Genomic DNA, 10926 nt, shown 5'->3' on the forward strand with positions numbered 1-10926 from the left:
CTCAGCTGCTGGCTGAGCCTGTCAGAGGGGCAGGGGTGGAGAAGCAGGAGGTTTACGCAGTGAAATACTGATCACAGTGGGGAGGAACAGCCGGAGGCTGAGAGAAGAGGAAGCTCAGGAAGGAGGAAGCTGGTGGGGCTCGGCTCAGGCGTCGCCAGCGCCGTGGGCTGTGGAGGACAGGGAATTTGCATGCGGAGGCGGGCGGGGAGAGGACCTGCTGCCGCTGCGCCATCCAGTCTGCGAGCATGGAGCCCCGGGCGGACGTGAGGGTCTTTAGCCAGCTCCTGTCCCTGCGGGAGAACGCGCTGCTCCCCTCTCTCCTCGGACACAGCTGCTCCGTGAGTCCGGCCGCTCTCCGCTCTCCGCTCTCCGCTCTATGTTCCTGCCGCCGTTCCTGGTCTTGCGCCCAGTCGAGCCCACGATGGATTTAATTAACTCATTAAGAGACGGGTGACCCCCTCATGGCTTTCGAGCGCCAGAGGTGAGCAGGCAGAGTGAGCACAATCGCTCATCCAATCTCGGAGCCAGGAGTCTGTGCACAGTTGTAAACACGCTCCGGGCCAGGGGGTCGGTCCGGACTGCCAGCTGGCAGAGGGTCAGAGGGTGATGCCCCAGGGGGCAGGAGGTGCTGGAGGAGGGTGGTGCAGAGATGTGACTCCCTCCCCTACCGTTTACCACGGTAAGAGCAGCGGAAAATGGATCCAAGAGCAGGGAACCCAGGACGAAGGACGGAGAGGCAGGTCAGGGTGCGAGGCAAACTGCTGGCTGTAGTTTCAAGCGCGTGTGTGATTTATTGATTTATTTACTGGGACTGACGCTCCTCGGGGCTGTGGAGCACTGCTGTGAACTGGCTTGGCTGCTCTTCTGGGCCGTTTTGCACAGGAAAGACACTATATTCATGATTTGTTATTTGAGATGACTTGTTGTCTTGCTGTTGCTCAAGAAAGACGCACACTCGCTTCCTCTCCCAGCACGCGATGTATCTAGTGACTCTCACTGCGGGGTGAGCAGAGCCCAGCTGGCCCAGCCGGTGGTTCTGCCTCTGTCGCCCAGAGCTCGCCCTGCAGTCGGGACGGCGCCCCGGAGCAGCAAGCTTCAGAAGAGCGCGTGTGTGATGAGCCCTGGCTCATGCAAATCAGCTGCTGTCTGCAGGCTCTGTGCTCTCGTGCACACAGCGACTCCTTTCATCCGGCTCAGGCTGGAGCTCATCTGGGTGAGACTGAGGCGGACTTCAGCCAGGACACTGGGAGTCAAGACCTTGTCCCAGGAACGGCGTCCCCTATATCTCGATGTAGGAACACTGGCTCAGAGGGGAAAGAGCCACCTACTGGCCCACCAGCTCCACCACTGATCGGGTCAAGTCTTGGTTAGCTTTTGAGATCCGATCACAACGGTAGGGAGGCTGAGCCCCTGTCTGCCCAGGGTGGGCAGTTTGACCTGACTTTGTGTGTGTGTGTGTGTGTGTGTGTGTGGGCAGGTGCCTTGGGGCAACCTTGTTGTAAAAGGCGCTATATAAAGATAAATTGAATTGAATTGAGGTGTGGGCAGGCACTGCACTGACCAGTGTCTATGTGTGGACAGTTTGTGCTGACCAGTGTCTGTGTGTGTGTGTGGACAGTTTGCGCTGACCGGTGTCTGTGTGTGGGCAGTTTGCGCTGACCGGTGTCTGTGTGTCTGTGTGTGGACAGTTTGCGCTGACCAGTGTCTGTGTGTCTGTGTGTGGACAGTTTGCGCTGACCGGTGTCTGTGTGTGGGCAGTTGGCGCTGACCAGTGTCTGTGTGTCTGTGTCTCAGCAGGCACGGGCGTCCGCAGTGGTCCAGCTGTGGCTGGCACTGCCCGAGGACAGGGCCCGCTGGAGCTGTGTCCACTGCGGGGTGGTCTGCCTGGTCAAGGACCGTGGGCAGCGCTCCTTCTTCCTCCGCCTGTACAACGTGAAGGTCAGTCTGTGGGTCCGGCCCTGTCCTCTCTCACCCTCTCCCCGCCTTGCTTGCTCACTCTGCCAGTGACAGTGTGGGTGCTCAGGGCCAGGCTCAGTAACAGGTGCTGCAGTGCACAGTGTTCTGCGATTCATCCTGTACAGTTCTCAGCTCAATACTCAGTGCTACACTGTGCTCAGTGCTCTGTGCCATGTTGTGTGTAGTGCTAATTGTGTTGTGCTGTTTTCTCTACAGTGCTCAGTGCATGCCGTTTGTAGTCTTCACTGTGCTGTGTTGTGTGTTGTGTACAGTACTCAGTACTGTGTTGTGGGCAGTGCTCAGTGCTGTGTTGTGTGCTGTGTTGTGCGCTGTGTACAGTGCTCAGTGCTGTGTTCTGTTTTGATCAGAAAGGGAAGCAGCTGTGGGAACAGGAGTTGTATCGCCCCTTCACATACTCAACCCCTCAACCGTATTTCCACACTTTCCAAGGAGACGTGAGTGCGCCTCTCTGCTTGTTCTCTCAGTCTGCCCCTCTCTCCTCTGTGCTCCTCTCTGCCCTGTCCTCCTCTCTCCCCTGCTCTCCTCTCTCCCCTGTCCTCCTCTCTCCCCTGCTCTCCTCTCTCCCCTGTCCTCCTCTCTCCCCTGTCCTCCTCTCTCCCCTGCTCTCCTCTCTCCCCTGTCCTCCTCTCTCCCCTGCTCTCCTCTCTCCCCTGTCCTCCTCTCTCCCCTGTCCTCCTCTCTGCCCTGTCCTCCTCTCTCCCCTGTGCTCCTCTCTGCCCTGTCCTCCTCTCTCCCCTGTCCTCCTCTCTGCCCTGTCCTCCTCTCTCCTCTGTGCTCCTCTCTGCCCTGTCCTCCTCTCTCCCCTGTCCTCCTCTCTGCCCTGTCCTCCTCTCTCCTCTGTGCTCCTCTCTGCCCTGTCCTCCTCTCTCCCCTGTCCTCCTCTCTGCCCTGTCCTCCTCTCTCCTCTGTGCTCCTCTCTGCCCTGTCCTCCTCTCTCCTCTGTGCTCCTCTCTCCCCTGCTCTCCTCTCTGCCCTGTCCTCCTCTCTGCCCTGTCCTCCTCTCTCCCCTCTGTCCTCTCTCCCCTGTCCTCCTCTCTCCCCTGTCCTCCTCTCTCCCCTGTCCTCCTCTCTGCCCTGTCCTCCTCTCTGCCCTCTGTCCTCCTCCTAGCTGACGGTTCTGTCTCGGAGGCAGGCTGGTCTCCCCGGTCCTGCAGCACCGCCTCAGAGACACGGAGCTCCGGCAGGCCAGTCCTGCCCTGGTGCACCCGGGAGGGGGAGCCCGGGTGCGAGGCTGAGCGGCCCTGCGGTTAGTGACGCTCTGCTCTCGGGGTCCCGCGCCCCGCGTCTCGCCCCACAGCTGTGCCAGGCCGCCCTCAACTTCGCGGACGAGGGGGAGGCAGAGAGGTTCCGCGCGGCGGTGGGGCGAAGGATCAGACGCGGCGAGAGGCGGGGTGCGGAGCACGGTAAGACCCAGGGGGACCCCAGCACACCCCAGCGCTCGGACCCCGGGGACCTGCGCCCCAAGTTAGGTCTCAGGTTGTTTCAGGGACCACCGGGGAGTGACGTGAAACCTGCAGGCTTACAGGGATGAAGACCCCAGTCTGAGGAGCACAGAGGCGCAGGAGGCTGGGAGGTCCTGACCAGCACCCCGTTCCAGCTCAGCCTTGCACCCCAATATTAACTGTTTCAGGGCTGCACTAACACACTCTCATCACACACACAACACACACTAACTCGTCACACACACACAATATCCTCCAGGGCTCCACTAACACATTACACACACAACACAACACACTGACACACTGCATTCATACAGCACATGAATGCATCACACACACACAAAAAACAAAACACTAACACATCACACACACAATATCTTCCATGGCTCCACCAAGACAACACACACAGCACACATTACACACACACAACAGACGCTCCACACACGGCGCTGCCCTGGTGTGTAGCAGCTCCAGGAGGACCAGTGTCCTGGTGCGGAACTCCAGCCACGAGGGAAGATCTGGGCTCGATAAACGACGCGCAGCGACTGGCCCCTCTCGCCCTGGTGCTGACCCGACGGTGACCCGCGCCGTGCGGTGGACACTGGAGAACACGGATCCGAACTGGAGCTGGAGCCCCTCGTCCGGGAGGCAGAGGTGGACACACTGACGCGCAGAGGACAGCCGGACAGGCTCTCTGGAACACACCGCTCCCTGACTGGGGTCTAATTCCACGCTTCGGAAGACGACCTGTCCCCTTCTCTCCGTCCCCGGGAGACCGACTCCAGGACCGGGCCACACAGGGCAGGTTCACACACGAGAGGGAGCCTTTTGGCCGGTCTGCCTCGTTTGGGGCTTTAATTCGGACAAATGAAGAACTGTTAAGGTCGATTTTCAATTTTCTGTGCCCGCTGTCTGTGGGGCTGCGGCACAAATAAAAAATAAAAACAAACGAGACAGCTGAAAACGAAACCCAGAGACGTATGCAAATACTGCCGAGGAAGATCAAGGGCTCTTTTGTGTGACTGAAGCGAAGAGGCCTGGAATCTGATTACAGGCTGAGGCCGCCCCCGGTCCTGTGCTTATTTCGACCTTAGTGGAGATCAGGTTTCGCAAAGGCTCAGTCAGAAAGTCGCCTTTCACAACCCCCCCCCCCCGGAGAAAGACAGGGCACACCCGCCGTTGACATTAAAGGGGCGCGTCACCCGAAGCAATCAAGCGGCTTAATTGAGGAAGTGACGTACCTTGATTGAGGAAGTGACGTGTGCGCGGCGGCTTGAAAGGAGGGAGGGCGGGGTCGCGCGCGCTCTCGCTCGCTGCCCGCTGTGTCCGTCCCTTCGCGTGCCAAATGGACTTCTTGAGAAATGTGGTCACACTCGGTAAAACTTTGTTGTTGATTTTTAAATAAGCGGTATAAGTGTTTTTAAATGAGCGAGCCCCAGTGGGTGCTAGTGCCGTATCCCAGCCCCAGGGGCACCCGGGGCTCTAAGGAGGGCGGCGCACACGAGGGTGGCTCAGTGTTCACTCGGCTGCGTTCGTGCAAGCGAGCGTGCGGGGCGGCGCTTTGAAAATGCGGACCAACCCGAACCCGAACCCGAACCCGAGCCCCGGCCGTTCCTGAAGCGCGCGCTCGTCTCGTCCCGCAGACTCCCCGGCCTCGCGCCCCCCGATGACCCGCGCGCACACCCTGGGGCCGTCGGCCGGCCGCCTCTTCCGCAGGAGACTGACCAAGGCCGACATCGGCCCGCCCACCGACTTCCGGCAAGTGCGCCCGCCGCCGCTGGCCGAGCTGCGCGCAGACCCCGGCGTTGCCGTGTGTCCCGTCCCCCGCCGCCCCCGGGGACGGCGCCGCTCATGGCTGTGCTGTTCCGCGCCAGCGCCTCCCCGCCTCGGGAGAGCTCGAGGTTCTGTGTGAGGGCTGCCCGCTGGTGTCGGCTGGGGCCGGAGGTCTTGACGGAGCCTGTTGTCTCTGCAGGCATGTTGGACACGTCGGCTGGGACCCGGAGACGGGGTTCGATGTGAGTACTGAGGTCTTGCAGTGTCCGCCTGTAAACGGCCTCGGACTAATCTGCGATTCGTGCGCGGTCTGCAGCAGGTGCATGTCGGTTACAGGGTTCTACAACAGGACTGTTCATGAGGTCGTCTGTGGCATTCTGATTCACCTTCTGTGTGGAGTCTGCGTGTTATTTTCTCCCAGCGCTGGGGTTTCCTCCCGGGCTGCGACGGGCTGTCCGGAGTCTGTCCCGCCGGGAGGCGCCCCAGCTGACTGCCCCCTGTCCTGGCTCAGGTCGATCACCTGGACCCGGCCCTGCGGAGGCTCTTCCTGAGAGCCGGGGTCAGCGAGCAGGACCTGCGGGACAGGCTCACCTCGCGCATCATCTACAGCGTCATCGAGCGGCGGGGGGGGCTGGAGGCGGTCCGGCAGGAGCTGCGCGCCAGAGGTGTGTCCCGGGGGGGGTGGGAGCTCGGGCCGGTGTCTCCGTCTGCCTCCCTGCGGCTGTAAGAGTCCCTCTCCTTCCCCCCAGGCCCCCCCTCCGCGCCGGGGCCCAAGCTGGGCCGCGCCTGGGCCGTCACCCCGCTGACGCTGGTGAAGGGGCCCCTCCCGCCGCTGCCCCGCGACCGCAGGAGCCCCCGGTCCCTGATCGTGCGCAGCCGCAGCCTGCAGGACGTCCCGCTCCTGCTGAGGACGGGGTCGCTGCCACCCCTGCCCGCGGCACGGGACGCCATCCCCCCTCCCCCCAGCGCCCCCGCCCCCCCTCCCCCCTGCCTGCCTGCACCCCCCCCTCCTCCCGCCCCCCCGCTGCCTTCCCTCCCCCTCCCCCTCCCCCTCCCCCTCCCCGATTCCCGGCCGGCGCCCCCCCAGCCGTCCGACCCCCCCAGCTCCTCCATGATGGACCAGATCAGGCGAGGCATCGCGCTCAGGGCGGTGAGCAAACCTCTCTTCACAGTCAGCACTGATGACACCCCGGTTACTAATAACTCATTCCTCTGTAGCACCTCTGTGGCCTTTCTGGCCACCCCACTCAGAGCTCTTTACAGGTCATGGGGATCCCCTCCACCCCCACCAGTGTGCAGCCCCACCTGGATGATGCTCCAGTCCGCTCCCCACACACCAGCTCTCAGTGGGGAGGAGAGCAGAGTGATGAAGCCAGTTCAGAGATGGGGGGTTATTAGGAGGCCATGACTGGTAAAGGCCAGGGGGGAATTTGGGGCGCACTTTTTCTAACGTGCCAGCAGGGGGAGTCGCAAGTTTACAGCTCTGCCTGTTAAGAAATGAGATTAGTGTGTGTTGAAGTGCTAAAATGGGCTATGAGTTGTTGACGGGACTAGGCGTGTGCCCCTGATGCCTTGCTGTTCCTCAGACCGGCAGGGGGAGGGCCACGTCTCCTGTCTCCATCTGCAGTCGACCGGTTCTCCCTGCGTCTTGCACACGGGGGAAGGGCTTATGTAACCAGCCATGTGAGTGTGATGAGGGAGCAGTGTGGTGTAACACTCCAGCCCACCAAGGCCTGCGTGGATTAGTCTCCCACGCGGGGCTGGGTGTGTGCCAGAGGATTAGACTTTGGCAGGGAGGGTCAATGCAGAGGTCACGATGCCCTGTGCCCCCGGTCGCCTGTCCCACACCGCACTGCCGAGACTGTGGCCTGGTTATTTTTTTCTCTTCCGGAGGAACACCTCCGGAACCACATTCCTCTGGAAGGGTCACGGGGGGGTCGCGGTTTCGGCAAGAGATCCCTGTCCCAGCTCGTGCCCCGGCTGCCCCACGCCGCCGCCCTGGTGCGCACGGTGAGCCCCGTGCCCGGCGGAGCCAGGCGGGGGTGGCGCTGGCGTGAGCGGGCGGGGTGCGTGGTCCGAGACGGTCCTGTCCTGCTCTTCCAGGCGTCCAGCAGGCCGGTTGAGGACGGCGCGGCCGCCCCTCCCGCAGAGCCCGGCAGCATCGTGGACGCCCTGAGGGACGCCCTGCAGAAGCGCTACGACGTGATGTACCCGGCAGGTAAGAGCCCCGCGCCCTCCTCCTCCTCCCCGGGCGGCGGTTCGGAAGTAGTGACGCTCCCGCGACGGGCGCAGAGCCGGCTGTCAACTGTCCGCTGCCGGAGAAGGTGGAAAATAAAACTCAAAACGGTGGGGGGGGGTGCTTCTTTACATGAAGGGTGGTGGGAGTGTGGGACAAGAAACCGATCCTTTTGAATTGCAGTTGATACCCTGGCGTCTTCCAGCTTGATGAGGTCTCCAGATCAGTTAACTCTCAGCCTCCTTCTTGTTTCTGGCCCTATGTTCTGTTCATCTCGTTCTGTCATAGCTGCCTGTGGTGTTGCTCCCCTTGGATCAGTTCATATTTGCACCACATTTTAGCCGCTGCATAGGACTTGTTTTTGTTTTTTTATTGGTAGTTGCGAAAGGCTGGCTAACTTTACATTCAGCGCCCCTGTCCAGCTCCGGAGTTCCAGCTGTGTGTGTATCCTTCCTGGGATCTTTGATCCCTGATTATAGACGGTCCCCCAGCTGAGACCTGAACCCTCTTTGCTCTGCTCTGGGCCCCAGCAGTGCAGACTGGTGGCCTCTTGAATCGGTGCGCATGCAGTACTTCTGCGTGGCCTGCAGGGGTCGCTGTTCTGGTGCCTCTGCTCTGCAGTCTGTCCAGACCGACGCCCTTTGCTCTGCTCGCACTAACCACACCTGTGCTCTTGCTCGGGGTGGCAGATGAAGACCTGGACGGCTTCGAGGAGGACTCCGATGGAGAGGAGTGGTCTTAAGGCTCTTATCCACGGGGCGGCGTTCCGTGTGGCTCCCAGTTTCCCTCCTGGATCTTCCGCCCTGCTGCTGCTGTGCACTGTGGGACTGTGTGGCTTCTCTCTGAGGAACAGTGTGGCTTCTGAGTGGGTTTAGCGTTCTGTCTTGCAGGGTTGTTTCAGCACTTGACTGCGTTCTTTGAGCCTCTGGGGAGACTCTGTTCAGAAAGCAGAGTTTACTGCTTTTAAAAAAAAAAGCTGGTTTGAAATGGGGATGGGGGGGCAAGGGAGATTTCTCTTATTTATAAAAATTTTCACTTCAAAGTTTAAAGGATTATATTGAAAGAAATAAAGATGTATTGTCTTTTTCTCGATGTTCAGCGTTGTCATTGTTTCGGAAGACGTCTCCAGGAAGACTGTCCTGCATGTGCTGGGCTGGTGGGGGTAGTTTTGGGGGGTCAGACTGCTGAACGAGCTGTGTAGATAGACTCCCTCTTGCCTTCGGACAGCCCTGCTGAACCTCTGTATGGGCCTCCCAGCTCACCGCAAGCCCACTTTGGATCGGAGTGTCACTTCATCTTAAATCCCTTACTTGAGGAGCTTAAGCTGAAACCCTTCAGGCCCTGTTCTCTGGGTGTGTGAGGCTGATCTCCTGCGGATTTGAGAAGATCACTGGATTGGCCCTTAACAGCTTCTTCACAGACCCCAGCTTGCTCTCCATGAGACACACAGACAGGGAGAGAGAAGCTGGGGGTCAGAGCGCAGGGTCAGACATTTATATGGCACCCCTGGAGCAGCTGGGGTAAGGGGCCTTGCTCAGGGGCCCAACAGAGTAGGATTCCTCTGCCGGCCGCGGGATACGAACCGGCAACCTTCCAGCCACAGGCGCAGATCCTGAGCCACAGAGCCACTGCCCGCCCGCCCTGCCCTTTGCTGTATTACAGTGAAGCTCTGTTTCCCCTGGAGTTCAGCCCTTATCAGTCCAACTGAACCAGTGAAAAAATAAGGACAGTTAAAGAAGGATGTCTGGTTTGGTTGGTTGATAATCGCTAATTGATCCAAGAATCCCATCCACCTCTTTCTTGAAAGAAGCTGAGATATCTGCTTTAACATGGCTGGTCGGCTTGTTCCACACCCCCACCACCCTTTGTGTAAAGAAGTGCCTCCTGCCCTCAGTTCTGAATTCTCTTCCCTTTACTTTCCCACTTGTGACCTGTGACGTCCACTGGGGATGCATCTCTGTGGCTAGAAAGGAGCCTATTGCATGACTTGCGTCTCAGCTGTCAGTGCACACGTCCCCTGAACTGGAACCCACAGCAGCTGGCGACCTCTCGCTGCAGGAAGGTCACGGGTTCAAGCCCTGGTCAGCATGCCGTCGTGGTGTAATGACCAGTCACATGGGCTTGTTTTTTTATTGCCCTATTTCTAGTGCAGCCGATAGCAGTTAGGCCCCGACTTGAGCTGCCCTCTCGGACGCCTGGGGGCCTCCTGCTCCGCGCAGCACGTACGGTACGAGCACTGGCCCAGCTCTGTGTGCGGCGGGGTCGCCGGTCCACTCTGATCTCCGGCTGTGGGGGCCGTCCAGCCTGCTGGGGAAACTGGCTGCTGATTAACAGAGCACCTGCCTGCTGTCGTCAGCACTATCGGCAGGGGAAGGAGGTGGAGGGGAGGCCCGGGGCGATGTCCTGGATAAGCCCCACCGTGACCGGTTTCTGCAGGGTGCAGCCTGGCGGTTCTGTAACGCTCGGAGCTGACCGGTCCACATGCACGCGCTGGACTTGGGGCAGCTCTGAGCCCGGTGCCGGGGTGTCTCTGAGGGGGCACTGGGTGTGTTTGTGCTGCCCTGGGGCAGAGAGCGCGGAGGCAGGGGGGGTCGGGCCCATCCGCGAGCTGAGCGCTCTGCCCTTTCAGAGGAATGCGCGGCGTGCGGCGGCGCGCTGCTCTGGGGGGTGGGGACAGGACCGGCATTTCCTGCAGCAGTCTCTAACTCACAACATGTTCACCTCCAAAACAAATCTGGAGCCGCACGAGCAGGACAGAGATCGGGCTGAACTTCGGAAGAGGGGCGCGGCTGGCTGGTGTGAAGCTCGGTGAATGCGCGGGGTTGTTCGATTGTCCCCATGTCGCCTGTTGGGGTCACGCTGCCTTCAGGCAGCAGAAATCTTGCAGAGCACCTCCTGCAAGCACAGGGCCGCGATCGCTTGAGGGGGCAGCCCAGCTCAGCAGGTGGTGTGCACAATAAACTCTGCCGTTTATATAGTGCCTTTCACTCCCGGAGGATCACAGTGTGCTTTATGGACAGGAGAGGACCTGTACACAGCAGGTCAGGGGGAGGAGAGAGAAATTGCTGCTGCAGGTGGATTAAGGGGGTACGTTAGGAGGTCAGAGAGGACACTGGGGTCACTGGGAGCCCCCTACTGCTGCCCCGACTAGCAGCCCCGAGATCTTTAATGACCCGGATCTCAGTTTAATGTCTCATCTGAAGGACAGCGCCTCCTACAGCACAGGCTGGGGGTTGTGGGGTTGGGTGATGGGAAGTGGGGTGGTGGGGCACTAGGGAGCAGGGGGTTGGGGTGCTGACGTAGCTGGGGTGCTGGGGGGGTTGGGCACTGAGGGAGTTGGTCCTGGGGAGATGGGTGTTGGGGCGCTGGGGGGGTTGGTTCTGGGGAGATGGGTGCTGGGGCGCTGGGGGGGTTGGTCCTGGGGAGATGGGTGTTGAGGTGCTGGGGGGGTTGGTTCTGGGGAGATGGGTGCTGGGGCGCTGGGGTGTTGGGGCGCTG

General features: G+C 60.5%; 1 protein-coding gene across 1 annotated transcript; it reads left to right on the forward strand.

Annotated features, from left to right (window-relative positions):
- The first annotated feature begins 26 nt into the window (after positions 1–26).
- Positions 27–8418, forward strand: LOC148835535 (actin nucleation-promoting factor WAS). The gene is given in 10 exon segments (XM_088915821.1): positions 27–338; positions 1798–1938; positions 2325–2411; positions 3275–3380; positions 5063–5257; positions 5259–5434; positions 5704–5857; positions 5942–6384; positions 7296–7410; positions 8118–8418. Coding segments are annotated over 10 exon segments (1563 nt in total). The 5' UTR covers positions 27–245; the 3' UTR covers positions 8171–8418.
- The last annotated feature ends 2508 nt before the right edge of the window (positions 8419–10926 follow it).

The sequence above is a fragment of the Atractosteus spatula genome, chromosome 5 (genome assembly GCF_055471065.1).
Source record: "Atractosteus spatula isolate fAtrSpa1 chromosome 5, fAtrSpa1.hap1, whole genome shotgun sequence".
NCBI classification, from domain to species: Eukaryota; Metazoa; Chordata; class Actinopteri; order Semionotiformes; family Lepisosteidae; genus Atractosteus; species Atractosteus spatula.